General features: G+C 41.5%; 1 protein-coding gene across 5 annotated transcripts in view; it reads left to right on the plus strand.

Moving 5' to 3' along the window:
* The window catches only part of LOC111575996 (plasma membrane calcium-transporting ATPase 1-like), a 153,092-nt gene extending 134,839 nt beyond the window's left edge, over positions 1 to 18,253 (plus strand). For 2 of the 5 annotated variants that reach the window (XM_055010767.1, XM_023281472.3), the window contains 4 exons: positions 1,524 to 1,631; positions 3,070 to 3,252; positions 9,801 to 9,951; positions 15,062 to 15,202. In XM_055010767.1, the coding sequence (XP_054866742.1) occupies positions 1,524 to 1,631; positions 3,070 to 3,252; positions 9,801 to 9,951; positions 15,062 to 15,066 (447 nt within the window). In that variant the 3' untranslated portion in view covers positions 15,067 to 15,202. Of the gene's footprint in view, positions 1 to 1,523; positions 1,632 to 3,069; positions 3,253 to 9,800; positions 9,952 to 15,061 lie in introns of all 5 variants that reach the window. The other 3 variants (XM_023281468.3, XM_023281467.3, XM_035953448.2) reach the window with 2 other exon arrangements.
* The last annotated feature ends 2,133 nt before the right edge of the window (positions 18,254 to 20,386 follow it).

Below are 20,386 nucleotides of genomic sequence, written 5' to 3' on the forward strand. Positions count from 1 at the left end.
CTGCCACTAATGACTGGAAGTCTCTGCAACAATCCCTAAAACCTACGTCATACATATCACTCTCGTTGTTTAAAAAATCAGCTAGAGAAACACTTCAGGACCACTGCACCTGTTTTTAGCCTTTCTATTTTAGAAGTCTTTGTGTAATTTGTTTTGTAATACTGTGTGATTTGCTGTATATGTATTCTGTTTTTGTTATTCATCTTGTTGTAGCCACCTCTTGACCAGGTCGTTATTGTCATTGAGAACCAGTTCTCAACTAACTTACCTGGTAAAATAAAGGTTAAATAAATAAAATAAATGCGCAAAGTATCGTGCAAATTATGTTGGTAGAAGAAATAAGATGAAAAACTGTGCTGGTATTTAGAATAAGAAAAACATACTAAAAAGTCTAGGTAGAGTATAAAATAGAAATAATGATAAGCCTATCAAAGGAAGCAGAAGAGGAGAAGAACCTAAAAGAAAATGTTGCTGAACAAACTCTCCTTACCTACCACTATGGTAGCTGATGATGTGCTGTCTACACAGAGCTGATGCTCAGCCTGAAATCAGGGACAGAATGGCTTGTCACAGATGTCCACATTTTGGTTAAAAATGATGTTACTTTTTCATTTCTGAGTTCTCTGCATTTTGTTGGTTTGTACCAGTCGCTACCACAGGAGTATTCTGGAGCCAGTCGCAAAACTATATTATGTATTATAATGCGCATCTGAGCATGCATAATTTACAGCTGCCCTATTTCATTTGGAGATGTGTGTGAACAGCACTCAGGCTGCAGCTTCAGGACAACGCGTGTTATTGTTGTTGTTCAGATTAAACAGAGCGTCAGCCTTCAATACATTTTTGAAAACTGAAACTCTAAAGCAACAATCCATTCATGAGCAATTAAAAATGAAACAAAGAGATAGTTATACATTTGTCTAGTGCTCAAAAAAGGGTGATAAAAGTTTCAAACACAGTTTTCATGTGATTCATTTTGATGGTGTGAACTGAACAAAGAGCTGCAAAGTGTTTCTCGGAGCCAAAACCAGCAACGTCTTTTTAATGTTGAATGACCTCCCTGCCCTGCCTGTGGCACCAGTTAGCACTGCAGTCACACATCTTTGAACAGCTCACAAATACATCAAATATTTCCAAAAACACATCACTGCAGCTCTGAGCAAACAGGAATATGCCTTTGTTGAGGACTACTTTCAGATGCGGATTAACACATATTTGGAGCTGGAATGAGTATTTGTAGCAGCAGGAAAGTGTGTCTGAGATTGAGTAAAAAATAAATTACAGTGTAGTGTATATGTTCGTGGTAATGAAGGAACAGGTCACTCAGTTTAACACTGTGTCTCACTTTTATGTATTTAATTATATTCAGACAACAGTGAAGCTCTTTCTTACAGAGGAACAAGTTGTGTCCGGCTGTGGATACACAGACGGTCCATTTTAGTTTTGTTGGCAAGAAAACAGTATTAAATATCACCAGTGTAATCCTTTAAGACCGTACACTCAGAGTTTCTTTTCATCCACAGATCATCATTGTTCAGTTTGGAGGGAAGCCGTTCTCCTGCACGCCTCTGAACATCGAGCAGTGGCTGTGGTGTGTGTTCATCGGTGTGGGGGAGCTGCTGTGGGGACAGGTGAGACCGAAGCCACAGGTGGTTCTGCTCTGAACAAACAGCCAAACATGAAATAGCAGCCTGACTTCTGAGAACAAACAGCATGTACTGAGGACGGGATAAAGAGGTGGATACATGAGGTTTGTGGCAGCAAACTGTTGCCTGTCACACTGCTGCAGCGTTGCCATCGCGACCATTGCCACGGTAATGAGCTCAGCACATGAAAGCAGTGTGACTCCTGTTTATGAACACCGGGGGAAAACAAACCCAGCGTGTCAGTCCCACTGTGGATACTCACACCGTCATATGCATTATCCAGTTAGCACACAGGCTTAGAAAGCATATGTTATAATATAGAAGAAAAAAAGTTCAGTCATGAGAGGCCTGCTGGGTTCAGTTGAAGGGCAGAGACTGAGAGCACAGAGACAGAAAGAGACTGATCTGAGCTTTGTGGTTTATTTTAGAGGTAAAGTGCCTTTTGTTTCTAACAGACTGAGGGAGGAGGTGACAGAGATATAAAAAGCTGATGTGCAGCTACAGCGGGGTGTGTCTCTCTCCTCTTTTTAAAGGTGGAGTCAGTGACACTGATCCAAGACACATTTTGTCAGTTTCTGTGAACATCTCCTCTGTCTGCAAGCTGTTTGTTCTGGTGCACTACAAAAAATCTGTACATGAAACAAAATGGGTCAGACGGATCTGCACACCAGGAATCAGTGCAGCCCAACAATTCTCCAGAATCACAGACTCCACATTTAATTTATTAATGAACAAACAACAATTCAACAGCTGTTAGATGGTATATGAAATACAATATAATACAAATTCAATATACAAGTACATACGATGAGTATGTTATTTATATTATAAATATGTGAGCATAAAAAGTAATAGAACTAATTACACTTTACAGTATTTCTATCCTTTGAATCCTTTCGACGCATCGCAAAACTTTCTTCAAACGTCTAAACTAGCCGTCGAACTAAAACGAGGAAAGATTCAGCAACTGCACAGGTTATTTCTCGCCTCAAACGCTTTCAGAAATACTTTTTGTTGAAGCGTTTTCAAAATAAAAGAGAAGTTTTGCGGCCAAGCCGCAATGTTGGTCCGATGCATCTACCGGACTGAAGGTCTGAAGGGCTGTCACATGACTACCTGTCACCTGCTAGTGACCGCCCACCAAGCGGGCGATTTTCAGATGCGGTGCGAGTTTTCAGGTGAACTGCAGGCAGTGTTTCCACAGAGAGGAGACATCAAGAGAGACTGAGAGGAAAATCAAACCTAGTGGATCAATAAAAAAAATGCAGTATGGCTCTAAAACAGTAAACAGAGGAGCAAATTGTTGGAAGAAAAATTCAGCATGGTGAAACATCTTTCTATAGCTGATGTGCAGAGTAGAGAGGAAAAGATTATTGATTCTTTTTTTCAGTTTCTGTAAAACTTGTTTTTCTGTGAACCTCAGCTGATCTCGGCCATCCCAACACATCGCCTGAAGTTCCTAAAGGAGGCAGGTCACGGTATCAGAAAGGAAGAGATCCACGAGGAGGAGCTGACGGAGGGCGCCGATGAGATCGACCACGCCGAGATGGAGCTGAGGAGAGGCCAGATCCTCTGGTTCAGAGGCCTGAACCGCATCCAGACTCAGGTACGACCACACAAACACTCAGGTCCAGCTTTCCCACTAACTTCACTTCTGGTTTCACATCACCAGGTTGGTGTTCATGAAGGCAGACACTGTTGCCCTGCTAACTCAGGAGTCTCCACGGGGAAGAACGAGAGCTTTCTGGACTTGCTGTTGTTGATGTTATGCTGTAACTTTTTTGTTTTTGGTAACTTGTCTCATTGGTGAATTGCTGTTTAAAGCTGTGAAATCTTTTAGATAAATTTCTGAAAGCAAACACAACTAACTTTTGAATTCAGCTCCTGACGGATCGTCGACTAAATGGGATGGAAAAGAAGCCGAACTGTTCCAACAGAGACTTTATCAAGATGATGCCTGTGTAGATTCTCAGTCATCCAGATCATGTCAAATTCAGAGGTTCAGTAAAAGACAACTGGAATTCTCTTTTAGCTTCTTAAAGACATTTCAGCTTTTTCAATTCAGAAGCATTTTGGATGAAGGTGAAACATCTCATCCAATAGACCAAAATTAAAAAGAGAAGTTTACTGACAGTCTTGGGATTCATTTAAGATCTCTTTTCCAGCCTCAATATTAGTTCCAACAGCTGACTCCATTTTGGGTCTGGTTTCAAGTTAGTACCCGGACAGGTTAAGCACCACAGCCAACAAATACTCGATCAAATTCTTGATTTAGAGTCACTCTCAGATCATGTACTTTGTCTCTTTGTGACTCTTCAGGCATCTGCAAAAAACTTAAACCTGGTGATGTATATGAATGTGATAAATGAAACAGCTTTGAGTGCGTCAAATGTAGTGTGTCAAAAATACCAGGATATTTTGTCACATTTCAGTCAGATTTTACAGTTTGCAGCCAGGGTGTTTTTCTCATAATTCTGACCCACAATCCTCTGCAGCAGTTACGTCACATATGTCACTGTGATGAACACGAGTTTAAACAAGCTTGAGCCGCCGACAGACAGCGGATTTCACACAATAGATTGCGACAGTCAAAGTTTAAGGTGCAATATTATGTCGAAGTCCTAACTGTATGTACTTTGTCAGGTGTAGCACACACTTAAAGCAACGCTGCTCAGGTTTTAGCTTCTCTCATCAGTTGTTCAGAAACACGGCTCTTGTCATATGTGCATAAACAAACACTAGACTCAAAGAAACGGAGTCGAATCAGGCATCAACTATCAGGGGAAGTTATAATTTGCATATTTATCAGTGCTGCATTTTTTAATGAGAGAGGAGGTGTAGATTTCATTTCAAGAATTTTCAACCAGGTAATTGTGTCTAACTTGATTCATTAAAAAAATCTAATTATTATTCAAAGCAGAGGAGATTTATATGCCTTCAGATATGTCTCTAGGCCGAAGTAGCCTTAGTAAGAGGCATAAACAGAAATGCTTCTCTTCTTGTTTCTATTAAGACAAACCTTTTTCAGACAGCACATAGCAACATCCTTATCTCCTGTTATGAAACACACAGCGGTAACTACAGCAGCTTGTTTCACGGTGGAATTAGCAGCAGAAGAGTAGAGGATGTCTTTATCTGACCTCAAAAGAAAAAGTATATACGTAAACCTCAGTAAACAGCTGATAAAACATCTCCCCATTTTGTCTGGTAATTACATAAATAGAATTTATGTAGCAGAAAACAGTAGGTTAAGAGTAAACAAAACTTCTTAAATGTGTTTTAGAATTCACTTTACTGTTTTCATGTCAAGCTACTTTGCCGAACTTTCTGCTTTTGCCTCTTTAATATTTGCTGCCTCAGGTCAGGCTGAATGGAGCCCAAACCTCTTTTATCACATTTAAAATCCAGCTCAGATGATCAAAGTCAGAGATAAGTTCAGTGCAGCAGCAGCTCGTTAGTTGTCCTACTGGAGCTTCATGTCGTCTCCTCTGTGACACAAACTGTTCAGTTTGTGTTAGTGTTGGAAAGAAATGAAGACACACAGTCGAGTGTGGAGAGTGGAGAGTGGAGAGGTAAAACTGTAGATTCAACACACACTTCAGCTGTTGTACAGTTAATTTCACACTCTGCTGCAGAGCTATAATATAGAACCACTTCATTAAAACACAGAAATTAAAGACAGTGACCAGCGTTTGACACACAGCTTCATCCACTCATTTCGATACATATTTTCAATTTGTGTCATTAGCCTGAGTGACCACACAGAAAATTCCAAAGTCACTGTCTTTGTAAAGGTTGATGAATCGATGACACCAAAGCAGGATTTAGAGAGCACATCTTTATAACTATATTCCTTGAATGGCGTGGAACAGATAAATATTTACCTCCATGATGTTTTTAATCAGGCTGAAGGAATTTCATCTGCTGTCTTTACCAGAGTTACACCATGTGAGGAAGATTCAAAAAGACTTTTTTCAGCTCTTTTTGAATTATTTTTTATTTTCGCTGCAGACGCACTTTCTTACCAAATCCCCCAGTATTCTAGACTGAATCATTCTTTCCAAATTGAGTTATTTAAGTCATCTGCAAAAAATTCCTTTTTTCATATCGCAGAAAACAAAATATCATAATGTCAGATTGTTCTTCATGGTGCAGTCCTGTTTCTTACATAGTTTTCAATCATTTGTAGTTTGACCAGCCCTCTTTTAGTCACCTGTGTCGTCTTCTTCCAGTTTAACATCAAGCAATTGAAAATCAGCTGTTTACATTGATAAAATAACTTCATGCTACATTACATTCTGATTGAAACTGAGTTAGTTTGTCTCCACCAGTTACTCTCCTCATGGAGTGTGTGTTATCCTCCTCCTACAGGATAGTCCAACACTCACTGAGCATTAGCATGTCCACAGGCAGCTCCATTCAGTCCCTATGGGCTTCATTAGCCTCAGTGCTAACACCCACTTACAGTAACAGTAGCCAGTGCTTTGCTCCCACACACGCACTCAGAGTCAGCGAGGTCAGGTGTTTTCCTCTCAGCACTGCACTAACTTGTACTTATTGTGGCCACAGGCTAAACATGTGAATTAATAATAACTAATAAGTTCTTCTGCCTTGTCTTCTGGAGTTTCTCTGTTGGAGCTCTGCAGCTGCAGCTGATCTCTGCTTCCTCACTCAGACTCTCTCACTGATAAAATATCACGATTAAATATTTCTGCAAGTGTTTCATGTTCAGAGACAAAGAACAGAATCTTATCTGACACCAAACTTCAATTCAACACAAGTCACCGATCGAGGATGAAGTCATAGAACAGTTAAATAAAGACAGAAAAAAACGTCAGCTAAAACAACTGACAATAATCAAGCCTTACCTTCAGACAACAGTGTCGGTGGTTCCACCGTCTAGATAAGAGTCTGACCAGGCTCAGTTCAGAATCAGTTAAATCCAAAATAATGCTGTTTGAAGACTGAGATAACCCACAATAAATCTGGTGTTTCAGGAGAGCAGACATTAGCAACATCTGCTTTACGCTGCAGCTTCCAGGGACTCATACTGTCTTTGATACAGCTCCACAGGTGGACAGTGTACAGGGGTTACAGAAGGCTTTAAAAAGAGAGAACTTTACAGTCATGGTACATTGACCACATTTATAGCACGTCTGCTTGTGTCTGTATCGTGTGGGTCTGCCTATAAATGCCATTATCATCAGTAAGATCACAAGTTTTATAATAACCTAAATATGTAATCTCATTTCACAGTTTAAGGGCAGAACCAGGAAATTCTAACTATCTCTCTTCCTTACTTCTAACAATCCTAGTATTTTTCTTATTTTAGTTATATTTGGTGTCCACCACAATGTGGGCAAACTCATGATAATTAACTAAATAATAATAAACTATTGAAACTATAAGGACAGAAAATCTACAAATGATTTGCATTCACACGGTGATTGAAGCACTAACCAACCATCCATGTAACTGTTAAATAAAATAGGAGATAAGGTGGCACCCCGTCAAAGTCCATTACTCACATAAGACGCTGGTGCTGGTTTTTATTAAAAATGCCTGTAAGTCGGAGGCACTGCAGGCTTAACTGAGTCCACCAAATTTTATCTGACAATGGCACCATTGTCAGATTATTTTAGAGTAAAATTAATATAAAATGTTACACACAAAGTGAGCCATTGTGTGCATTGTGACAAAAAGAAACAAAACAAAACTTGAAGAACCAGAGTTTTAGCTACCAGCTGGAGTGACATTAATGTACCTTACAGGTTATTAATGCTTATTTTAATAATACATTTACATGAGCAATCCATCAAAAGGTTTCCCCATATGTGCTGCTGAGGGGACAGAGTTCACCCATAAAGTCCAAGGACACAATAAACCAATATTAATAGCAAATAAGAAAAAGAAACCTGACTCTAAAAAGTGTCTGAACGTGTATATAATATAGTGTCTCATGAATTCAAACAAATCCCAGAGCACATGTTGAGCTACTCAGACCACTGAGAGACACTCTTACAGCACTTTGAACAGCAGCAGAGATGATTGTCTTGATTGGTGGTCAGCGGATGGTGACCTTAGCGCGGCCACCAATCAGAAGCAGGGATGTGGACAAAACCAGGACAAGTTTAAACTCGCAAATGTAGGGCAGAAGCTCAGGACTGAAACAAACCTTCACCCGGCTGTCGTGAAGCCACTGAGCATCGCAGCGGGACGTCATGCGAGAACATAAACAAAGCTCTCCTCCATCATCAGACAAGCTGCAGAGAAACAAGGAAGCTGTTCTGTTCTCTTCACGGCTGCGTATCTGTAATATCAGACTGTCATCCTCCTGGGATGGGAGGATGAGGGAATGGAGGGGGAGGCGCCGAAAGGCTGCAAGCTAATTAGGTTCTTATCTCTCCACACTCCTCTTCCTGTCCTCCTCCTCTCTAATCCTGGTGGGCAGCGTTGTGCCGTTCAACACCTCAACAGTCAAACACAGTGGGGGAATAATTGGTACAAGCAGCACCTCGCTGCCGAAACTTGATCAGTCACTCCAAACGACACATTTCTCCTCTTCCTCCTGTCCTCACCGCTTCTCCGTGCAAGTGCCATCAGCTTGGTTCAGAAGCTCTTTATTCGTTGTTCCACTTCTTCTCAACCCTTCGTTCTATAGCAGTTTATTATGGGTTTTGCAGCTTTTTCTCGAAAAACTTCACCTGCACTGATCTCAGCCTCTTCTTCCGCCTCTCGTCTTTGGTTCTCTTTCATGTTCTTGTGTTTCTCTAGCTAATATTTGCTTTCTGCATCACTGGGAGCTGTGGAAATAAAGTTAAATGCATGGGCTTAAGAGTGCAAGAAGCAACTCCTAATGTTTATGATGTGTCTTCTTTATGTCAAACGCAAAGTCATCTGACATGTGGAAACAGTTTTCAGTACCATCTCTAATATGGCCTGAGTTCTCCCTTAGTATTACTCTGACCTGGGTGAATGAGAATCTTCACAGACGTATGAGCTGAGTTTTGCTACAGATATCAACATGATGCATCTTTTAATTCCTGACAAACATGATTTTCTAATTTTGCCTTGAAAATTATGTCCTTGTGTTTACCTGTTAATAAGGTTTTAACAAATATTACAAGTAGGTCCCACAGAGCAGTTTCACTTCTTCAGGGTCTTCTCCAGTCTCCAGTTACCTCCTCATTGTACAAATGATTTGCATATTAGGATCCAGTCACAATGATGAGGGCAAAGTGGAGATAATAAGAGGACTTAATCCAATGTTCGTGATTTCTGTGGTGGTTTAGAATTAATCTAGATACAGAGCACAGATTAATTTGAATATATTGGATATGAATTCACCCTACAGAAGTTCAGTAACTTACTGAGGACAGTTTTGGTTTAACTTTGTGACCAGAGAAGAACTTGTCCGACTCACCAGATGTAGACTGTAGGTATGAGCCTGTCATTGGCTGCCAATGTCTCATTACTTTCTCTTCTCCTTTCACTATGTACATGTTACTGTTTTTCAATTCCCTTTACTACAAGAAATAACAACAAACTGAGCAGCAACTGAAAATTTCAAGATTAGCCCCTTTGATGACAGTTCAAGCCTCCCTGCAACAAAGGTTCCACCAATAGTCCTTCCATTGCTACTTTGAGTGAACAGTGTCGGTGAATCCTGTTTTTTAGCTCTGCCCAAGTTTATCATGATTGATTTTAAGAAATTAAAACACACCAGAATGTTTTTGCCCTTGGCAGAATGATACTAAGGTGTAGCAGACCATTCTCCACAGGATAATCTCTGAAGACCTGAGAGCTTTTTAAGTGCTGTCTGATTATATTTGCAGCTAAAAATACCTGAACCTGTTGTTGTCTGTCAGGTCAAACTTCTGACAGTGTCCTGATGAACTTATCACCGTCCACCAGTGTTTCCTGCCACCTAACAATATCTGTAAACTGTCTATAAAAAGATCACTTCTGTCACATTCACCCTCCAGATCTGTACTTCTTCAACTTGAACCTCCTCTTCTATCTGTCTGTCTGCATAAAGTGATTACTGACTCAAACACAGACGTCCTTCTCTAACATTTGCAGAAGTCTCTTCCTCCTGGCCGCTTTCTTGCTCTGTCTCTGCTGTCTAACAGTGTGCTGTGACTGTCCTTTCAGATGGATGTGGTCTATACCTTCCAGACGGGGCAGGCAGCAGTGCCCGGTGCCCTGCGCCGCCAGCCGTCTGTTGTCAGCCAGCACAATGACACCACTGCCGCCAAAACTCTCTCTAGCCCCACCCCCGCTGCTTCCTCTTCCACTGCAGGCAGTGAGTCAGTGATGGAGGAAAGAGTACTAGCTGAAAGCTTCACTGCTCTTAACTCTATTCCTTGAACAACATTAACCTGCATGATTCACCATCCCACTGCTCCTGTCATTAACAGGCTTCTGCATGTTCTTAACTAATCTCAGGTATCTGATGTGTCCAAGGTATGCAGAAAATATTACAAGTAGAAAAAACAGCAGGTGGAGTTAGCACGTGAGAGCAGATGCAGCTGAATAGAAAAACAAAAGAAACACTTATGTATCTTAAGATAAAGACATTACAGGCGAGATTTAAAACTGAGCGACATATGTCACCAATTTTTATTTATTTATTTTTGAAGAGTAGCACCACTAACAAAGCTCTTCTAATCTCAGTGTCTGCTAAACTGCTTTGTCTACAGCTGCCTTACAATAAAAGCCTCCCAAAGGTTTTCTGGTGGGAAACTCTTAATGCAGCACCAGCAGGAAATGCTCAACTTGCATTCACAGTAATTAAATAAGAAAATAAAGCCGTGAAACAGCTGCAGGAAAGCGATAAGTGAACGATGATAAGAATCAGAGCGATTCAGTTAGGTGATGCAAAAGCAGCTGAACATCACAAGATTTTTATAGAAAGAGTTACACATTTGGGGAAAAATTCACATTTTCTGTCTTTCTTAATGAGAAGATGGAGATGAATGTTATTAATAGAGCTCAGATACATAACAGTGAGCCTGGACGTGGGCACAATTCAGAAATACAACTGCAATCACCTCTGAAGCTCACCAAATATCAGCACAAAAACAGAAATGCAGCAGCAGCCACTTTACAAAATCAGCCCTTTAAAGAATAATTTGGAGTGAATCTGCCCCAGTCAGAAGATCCTATGAATATGCAGATAACCTGATCTGTGTTTCCACCTCTAACTCTGATCCTCGTGTTTCCTGCTTCACCTTCCTCTGTCGTGGCTTATTCTTGATCTCTTTCTTCTTTTTTAATTTCCATGACTTCCCTCTCAGCCTGCTGCTTCTCCTCCTGCATGTTATGGAGATTTAAACTCTGAACATGCATCTATTAACCCAGAAGAGACCTGCTGGCTGACAAGTCGCTAACAGATCAGCAAGAAGAGAAATGAGGCTGTGAAGCCTTCAGACTCGTGACAGTGAGAAAAATCCCAGTCCTTTTTTCTTTGTTGTGGGTTTTTTTATTTTCTCTTTTCCTTGGAGGCAACAGCCTGGACACCGAGATAATTTTATGGGTTAATCCTGAGCAGGGTTAAATCTGTCAGGCTCAGCAAGTCTCTCATGGTTTAACAGCCAAGAGCTTTTTAACTTGTGCGCTGTGAGTGTGTCTGATGGTTGCATGCATGCTCTAAGCTGCAGTGCTCATCCTCCAGCTCTCTTGTGGTTCAGTAATAGAATGCTTTGAACTGCAGGGTTATTAATTATAATGAAGAGTGTCTGCTGGTGCGTATAAATCAGTGTGATCAGCTGTAGCCTCTGTGGATTCATCACAGAAAACGACTTTAGGCAGAGAGAAGAGAGCAGCGAGGGGACGAACCGATTGTGGCTCCGAGCACGATTATAAATACGCAACAGTGTGCATGTGTGTGTGTTGTTTGCTGGTGTCAGGAATAATTCAGTCCTGAAAGTTTTCCTGTTTGTCAGTTGGTTTGTCTGTATTTTCATTCATGATTTAAAGAGATTGACTCTGGGATTTTTAAAGTTAATACAAGTCAATACAAATTACTGGAGACCAAGAGGACCAATAACTGATATTTAGAACTGATGTTTTGCAGTGAAAATTAAAATTTTAGTGCCAAAACTTAGAAAAACACAAAAATTTTGTCAAAAAGCCTTTATTAACTTTTCAACATTTATCTGTCAGTGCTGACAGCTGCAACAATAAATTAACTATAAGCTATTCTGATAATTAATTAGTTTGAGTCTAAATTCTCTGATTGCAGCTTCTTAAATATTATCATTTTCTGGTTTTCTTCCTCCTCTCTGATGGTAAATTGAATATTTTAGGACAAGACCAAACATTTTTTTTATCTCTGGCAAATGATGATCCACATTTTTCTTCCATTTTATAGACCAAACAGCCAACCAATTATTTAAGAAATCATCGATTTATTGATTTAAAATTAAAACACTGCTTAGTTGCAGCCTTCGTTTTGTGACCATCTTCAAGCATGAATATTATGGGATGTATAATAGTTTGAACAGCAAAACTGCAGCAGTTTATGTATATTAGTCCTAAAAACAATCATTGGTATCCTGGCTGTGTTTCTGTTTTCTGATAATTCACCAAAGAAAACTTTAAAAAATGCATTCTGGGTAAAAATTCAAGGCTCATATCAGCATGTGTGATAGGTGTTTGGTCAGAACAAGTTCTAGACAACGAAAGGATCATTTGGACACACATTTGTAACCAGGATCATCTAATAGACATGATGAAATGTCGTGTTTATCTGCTGTACTGATGAAGTTCTGAGACTCAGAAATGACAGAGGAGGTTTTTCAAAGTGCCAAATTTGGACCTACCTCTATGTACTTCAAGGACCTGTAACAATGAGAATACTTATAGTATGAAAGTAAAATGTTGCATGGCTTCATCAGCTATAATAAAGTTACTGTAAATTAACCCTTTCATGCATAGAGGTCACTACAGTGTACATGTATCAGACTTAAAATGATTGCTCACACTTCACAGGATCACCATGTTTATTTTCATTTTTATTATTTTCCTATAAAGGAGAGACACAGGACACAACTGAGTAACACACACGCAGGCAGTGTAGTCTCGCTCGATATCAGAAGCTGTCCCACTTTTTTTTAGTGCATTAAACAGCAAATAAACGGTAAGCAAAATACAAAGTATCATAACCCTCCTATAAAGGAGTGGCACATAACGAACTACTCGGCTAAAGAAACACAAAAATAATAACAAAATAATATCCACGTTTTGAGAATGTTCACCAAAATAAAATACATTATATTCAAATATTTACTCAGCTACATACAGCTATTCAAAAGCTGTTTTCTTGTATATGCATGAGTTCTGATGGCATAGTTGCACATCAGCTACTACGGTGGATGCTATTGCATCATGACATGCACTGCCACTTATTGGTTAGCCATTACAATTGAATTTTTAAAAAAAGAGTAAAACCAAGATGGCCAACAGACAGCCAGAAACACCAAGTTGCCCATTTTTTTTTTGTTCAAACCTTCTATAAAAGACACCCTTGCAGGTAAGAAAAATATGGTGACATCAGGTAACATCTAATTGCTAAATCTTCCAAGTATTGATTTTATATTGGAAGGAAATTATGATTAATCACAATGAATCACAATCACATGTCCACTAAACTGTACATTGCATCACTAGCTGTATTTCAATTACAATCCATAGACTACAATTGGGCTATTACTGCTGCTGTTCTTAAAAATACTTCATCTGCAGCAACTTTTTTTGGCTGTAAATAAACTTGTTTATGTTTTTAGAATGTAACTTGTAGTTTCTGTATATCTTTATGTATATCTTTGTATTTGGTAGAGCTGAGGAGCACAGCGTAATAGACAGGCCTACAGGATATTGGAGGAATTACCACAGTCAAGTGAGGAGGATGATGCTCCTAGCAGTGAGGAGGACTGGATGCCAGAACAGGAAGGATTAGCAAATACTAGCAGTAGTGACAGTGTAGCTGAGGACACTGAGTGTGGAAAGGATGCTGAGGGAGATGAGGATGCAAATGATGGTGAAGGAGGTGAAGCTGAGGATGCATCACCTAACAGCCAAACCGAAAAAGGCACAAAAAAAACAGCAGAAATGTCTGAAAAACTAAAGATGAGTTTGAGGGACACTTGCCTCCTTTTTAAGGAGAGTGGAAAGTGGATGTTGAGAGAACAGAACCAATACATCTCTTCATGCATCTATTTGCAGAACATCTGATAGATGATAAAGTGCACAATACAAACCTGTATGCACTCCAAAAAGGAAAAGAGAATCTGGCCTTGACATCACAGGAGCTGAAAAGGAGCTGAAAATATTTCTAGGAGTAAATATGGTCATGTCATACATCAGATACCCAAGATCAAGAATGTATTGGTCATCAGAGGCAGGCCTATGTCTCGATTTGATTGTAGATGTCAGTGAACAGGTTTGAGTAGATTCTGAGCTACATTCACTTTGTTGACAACTTCTCACATGACCCTGATAATGCAGATAAGTTCTTCAAAGTAAGACCAGTATTGGATGCACTCAAGGCAACCTTCTGTTCAACAGTCAGTCCTGAAGGATTTCAATCAATAGATGAACAGATGATTCCTTACAAGGGCCGCCTGTCTCTCCAGCAGTACGTCCCCAAAAAGCCCAAACCCCGGGGTGTGAAAGTGTGGGTGAGAGCAGGATCCTCTGGAAACATGTACAGATTTGAAGCATATCAGGGTCCAGCCGGGGGGCGAGGGCAGATCGGTCAGTTGGGAATGGCTGGAGACATGGTCATGCGCCTCTGTGACGACATACAGCAAAATAATCACAAGGTGCTTTTTGACAGTTTCTTTTGCACCATTCCACTCTTTCAGGCAGTCATCAAGGGACATCAAGAGATCTATGGCACTGGCACATGCAGACGCAACAGGCTCCATGGAGCACAACTGAAACTTAAGAGTGAAAAGTAATTAAAGCAAGAAGGGAGAAGATGTTTGTCTGTTGTCACCAATGCTAAGAACATCACTATCATACGATGGTTAGATAGTTCAGTGATCCACTTGGCCTCTTCCCGTGCCAGCCAGTCTCCATTAGATGTGTCCCAGAGATAGAGCAAGAAAAAAAAAAGCTCAACATCCACATCATCATAATTCATACATGAAAGGGTTAACAATCAGCTGATTCTGGGGGGAGACTGACTGATTTTTGATGGAATGAATTGGCTGTTTTGTGATATTTTTCCCACCACGTTCTCATTTGGCTGTTTGACTTGTTGATGTTGTGTTTTGTGGTTTTGCACATCCCTGCCCAGATTCAGGCGCACGACCGCCACATGTCCCATCAACCCCTGCTGTCTGTTTGACATCACTCTCACAAAGATGTAGTCTGTGTGTTGCTAAGGCCTGTTCTCTCTGTTGCAGATTAAGGTGGTGAATGCATTCCGTAGCTCCCTATACGAGGGGCTGGAGAGCCCAGAGTCCCGTTGCTCCATCCACAGTTTTATGGCCCATCCTGAGTTTGTGCCCCTGTCCGAGGAGGAGGCTCGCATCCCCCCCATCGAGGAGACCGGAGACGAGATAGACCCCCTCCCCAGCTCCTCGTCTGGGGCCACAGGAGGAGGAGAGCCGCCCGGCGCCCTCCCCCACAGCTCCGAGTCATCCATCTGAGCTCCTCCTCCCTCCTCCTCCTCTTCATCAGCATCATCTGTAACCCACCAACCGAACTGTCACCCTGAGGAGGGTTGGAGAGCCCACAGTCCCGTTGCTCCATTCATAGCTTCATGGCAAGTCTTGAGTTTATGCCCCTGTCCAAGGAGGAGGCTCGCATCTCCCGCATCGAGGAGACTGGAGATGAGATAGACCCCTCCCCAGCTTCTCGTCTGGGGCCACAGGAGCAGGAGAGCCGCCCGGCGCCCTCCCCCACAGCTCCGGGTGATCCAGCTGAGCTCCTCCTCCCTCCTCGTCCTCTTCCTCCCTCCTCTTCATCAGCATCATCTGTCATCCACCAACCGAACTGTCACCCTGAGGAGGGAAGTCATGTCTCTGCTCATCCCCTCATTCTGCTTCACCTCGTCTTCGCCCCTCGGTCATTCCTGCCACGTTGTGTTTCTTTCATACTGACTGTGGCGTCGCTCTGCCTGTAAGTTTGTCTCTCCGCCACCAGGACACAGTCAGTCAGTAGAAGGTGGAGTCCAGCGTCTCCACAGCCAAACGCCTGTCCTCACTCATCTGTTTTTGTTTTGTTTTTTTTTACTTGACAATCCTTTTTGAAAAGCTTTTAAACTTCGTTGGGTTCAATCTTTGCTGGACTCACGGCAGCATGTTGTGTTCTGTATTCGCTTCATTCCTGCATTCTGAAAAACGGCACCGAATTTTTTAAAGAGTGCAGTGATTCTGATGTACATAAGTTCCGTTCTACACAGCTCTAAGCTGGTTTGGTGTTCAGAAGATTTTTAGGCAAATGCAAAAATGTAACCTTTTGTTTTTTTAGATGTTCACCTGTTGTTTGTTTTAAAAATATTCAACTAATGTTAATTGAAGGTTGATTCTAACTCCTGAGAATGTTTTATGAGTGTCAACACTACAGTCTTCAAGGTTAAACCAATATTATTCCCTTTATCGTGTCTGTACGTGTTGGTTTTTCTTTAGCTGCTGTGTTGCATGTGGAAGAACGGGATGTTCACGACCCAAAAACCGCGAACACAGCGGTGTCCAGAGATCTCGCTTTCTGCTCAGTGGCCGTCTGACCTCATCTCATCCAGTCAGGGTTCTCTGCCCCTCCCCGCCATGGATAGTAGGAAACAGGAGTGTGGTTCAAGTTCCCCCTCTAGTAGGATGCATGTTTTGTTTCATTCGTGTTACGTCGCATGAAAACTTAGGAATGAATATTTGAGATTCTCTTTCGACTGCCATGTGTGTTCGTCTGCAGCAGCGTTTGTTCAGAGCTCCGTGAACTTCTTGTCTGAAGCACAACAGGACAGAAACAGGTTCATCGATATTGAGAGTGTCACTGTCTGCGAGTACAATCATTCATCCTGTTTGGGCCTCGCTCAGATTGTACAAAAGGCAGCCAATGGTGTCACAGTACAGGTAGCTCTGGTGAAATGAGGCCACAACAAGAAAGGACGCCGCCTGTTTTTCCACTGCCTCCCCACAGTCAGCTCACTGCCTGTTCTACTCTGAATTCTGAATATAACAGTAAGAACCAGACAGCGAGACTGAACCAACCAGTTCAAGGACGAAGCTGAAGTTTCAAGTTTCTTTCATCTTTTTCATGTGTCGCTTCTGAAACCTTCTTGTAGTTTGAACACACTGAACACTTAAGTGTCGATGAGTCTGTCTCGGGTCTCAGTCGGGACGTAATCGGAGCTCTGAGTGGCGTCCGGACCGTCTGCCTGTGTTTCACACTAATCTTAGTACCACTTCTGATGTTCCCTCATCTGTCGGATTTTATGAACAGAAACAGAATAAGCTGTCAGTGACATCACACGGCCAGCAGCAGCGAAGGCGTTTGATTACCATCACTGCCATTCTCCGCTCTGCCGTGTCCGATTGACAGGCATCGGCATCGCAACCGCACTGAGGTTTATGGGAGACTGACGATGTCACCAGTCAGCATGTAGAGTTAAATCCACTGTGTCTGCAGATTACTGTCTTAAAAGAAGAAGTAACCATCCTCCAATCAGAAGCGGCGATGCGTCTAATCCCCTCTTAGTCTGACTAGCAGCCATCAACCTCTATACGAACTAGGACGCGGTATTGAAGTAATGTGCTACTACTGCCATATTTCCAACTTTTTGTCACGACTTGGTTCTTCCTCTCCCCTCTGATGAGCTTTTTCTATGTAACTCAGAGCCATATTTTATAGGTTGTCTGTATTGTTTTTTATCTCATTGTTCTCGAGGTTTCCTTTGGACTTTCTCACCCCCACCCTCCCCCTCCTCCCCCGGCCCTTCACTCCAAACACGACCAAAAAACAAGGAGAAAATCTTCAGTCGTCACTGCCGAACCAAGTTTAAAGGACCTCTACAATGTTTACATGAAAAGCGAGTCGGTGGCAGTTCGCCTGCACTTCTCTCATCCGACCACTTCCCTGTCATTCCCTTGCTTTCCTGAATCTTAGAGTTACTATTTAACTAAATGGGGAATCTTTCTTGCATGGTTTTCATATAAAATTCAATGTTTTGCTCATTTTTTACAATTCTTCTGTATTTTTATATTAAGTACTTTTTAATATTTTGGAGATATATGAATATATATGTATGGGCTGAAGAGTTTGGTGACAGTACAGTACATGAATGAGATGAATCTACCGTGGACTCTGTCTTTTTACAGCTCTCTGAATATTTATGCCACGTGTGTCGTCTTGGTCACCTGATGTTAGGGCTCAGAAACCTGCAGTGACTTGTTTACTTCTTGTTGGCCGTTCAATTGGAATTGCAACAATCTGGTCCCATCAGCCCCCTTTTACATGAGTATAACACTTTATCTAAGATGTTGTGGCACACTACAGGCTATGTGATTTCACAGTTATCCAGTTCCATTAGAGTTCAGCAACATGAATACAGCTAACTGTATCAAACATTAAATGGGAGTGTTTAATTATTTATCCAACCTCTGGGTTTGTTTGTTTCTGTACTTTGAAGCTACGGCGACTGATTTCTTTGAATGAGTGGACTGATGCTGTTTTCCAGCCGCCAGGTGTCAGAGCTGGCGACTTTAAAAAGGATCAAAGCTGCATTCTGCCTTAGGCTCCGCCTCCTCTCGAGGGGCGTGGCCAATGAGGGCCCTCTCCACAGCAACCTCCCATTGTCTCAAACCAAACCTGAGAAGGTAATCTGTGCACAGCCTGTTGTGGGACAGTGCAGGTTTAAAAACCGACCCAACACATTTGCCAAAATAAACTTTGTTTTCCGGCTTCAACGACTCCAGAATCTGAGACCCAGAGTGGTATCAGGGTTGACTGAAAACTTACAAGACTGTTTCTATAAAAAACAGAAACCAAACCTGAAAGAAATTCACCTCAATCCCTGTCCAAGTAATGTCCTCATGCAGTGATTCTCTGCTCCAACTGCTCCTGCAACAGTTGTAATGTTCACTGTAAACATGTCCAGAACCTTTAGAACCTTTTAAACAGTCAAAAGCGACACTCAAAGTTGAATCTCAGTCAAGGGAACAGAAAGAAATCACAGGGTGACAAATCTGATGATGCACATGCAACATGTGAACAGCCTCAGAACTTTTTGATCGACCCTCGTGCACTGAATGTAACATGAATCCTCTGTGACTCCCGTCTCAGGTCAGATCTCGGTTGTTAGAAACAGATATCTCGTCCCCCGAACAATGACTTCTGTCTCTGAGTCACCCTGTTTATTATTTGCCATAATTCTAGTATTTTAAGATAATATTTGATGACACAGTCCAGGTATTGACCTTTTAAATGTATAAATTGCAGTGAGCTGTTAAATCACGTTTACACACCCGGGGCCTCGACCAGTCCGTCTCGGACTAAACCACAGACTGCATCATCTAAATTCCAAACTCCTGATTTTTAAATGTAAAACTGAACAGGCTGAAGGAGGCGGAACCTGTGACAGGACGCAGCTGTAGTCATCACCGATTTAAACACGACTGACAGTTTTAGAAACTGTTCCCAGAACAGAGAGTGGGACAAGAGAGGGGGTTGTTACAGCGTCCAGACGATGTGTCATCCTGCTGAGCTCCCAGAGTCAGAACAGTGTAAATATTGTCCTATAAGTGACTGAAGTGAAGCTGCCGGTAAACCGGTAGAGAGGGGCCAATCAGCCAATCACCGCCCAGTTGAGCTTTAACAATGTTCTGCCAAAGTCTGTTCTCTTTTCTTTCTCTGCACAAGTTTGTTCTATGACACCTGCCTCCCCTCACCTGGATCAGATCTTCCTCTGCTCTGCTCTGGCAGCCATCTGTTGGACTGGTTGGACTGGTTGCTCTCATGTCTCCCGATCGGCGCTCAGTGCAGCCATCAGAGACTCTGCGACCTGTTTGTGCTTCTAGTTTCAGCCACGTCACCAATAAAAGGTTTCAGCAGCGGACTGAAAATCTGCACATGGATTTAGTTTTGCGGTTTGTGGACTGTGTAACATCTCAGTTTGCCATCATGACTTCTGAACGGAGAAGGAACTCACTTCTTGTCCAGTCACCGTTGCATTCTGACTGCATTGCTTCTTCTTCAGACCACTGCCTTTCTCAGAAGAACCTTCACATCGACTTAAAAACCAACCAATAAATAAGGTTCAGACAAACTGGAATATCACAGTTGGAAAAGTCATAACTACTTAACATATATATCTATATATTTATATACTATATCTATCTATTTATGTCTGGTATGTGTGTGTGTGTGTGTGTATATATATATATATATATACATACACATATATATTAGATATAAATATAGATATATTTGGTTTCTCAGTTTAACTTCATTGCAAAAAAGACTGAAAAAGATTTTTTCTGTAATTACTATGATACACAGTAATAGGCGTTGGTGTTATTTTTGTATAAACATAATATCATCTATGTGGCATGCATGACATATATACAAATTTGGTGGTTTAAAGCAATATGTCCAACCTGGTGCGATTGGTTCCGTCGTGTTCTGTGTAGCCTAAAGCCACTCTGTACGAAAAGAGATAAAAAAAAGAAAAAAAACTGCATTTGGATAAAACTAACTGTTCAGTATATGTGTTCAACGTTCTGTGTTCTGCA

Source organism: Amphiprion ocellaris, chromosome 5 (assembly GCF_022539595.1).
Source record: "Amphiprion ocellaris isolate individual 3 ecotype Okinawa chromosome 5, ASM2253959v1, whole genome shotgun sequence".
Lineage (NCBI taxonomy): Eukaryota > Metazoa > Chordata > Actinopteri > Pomacentridae > Amphiprion > Amphiprion ocellaris.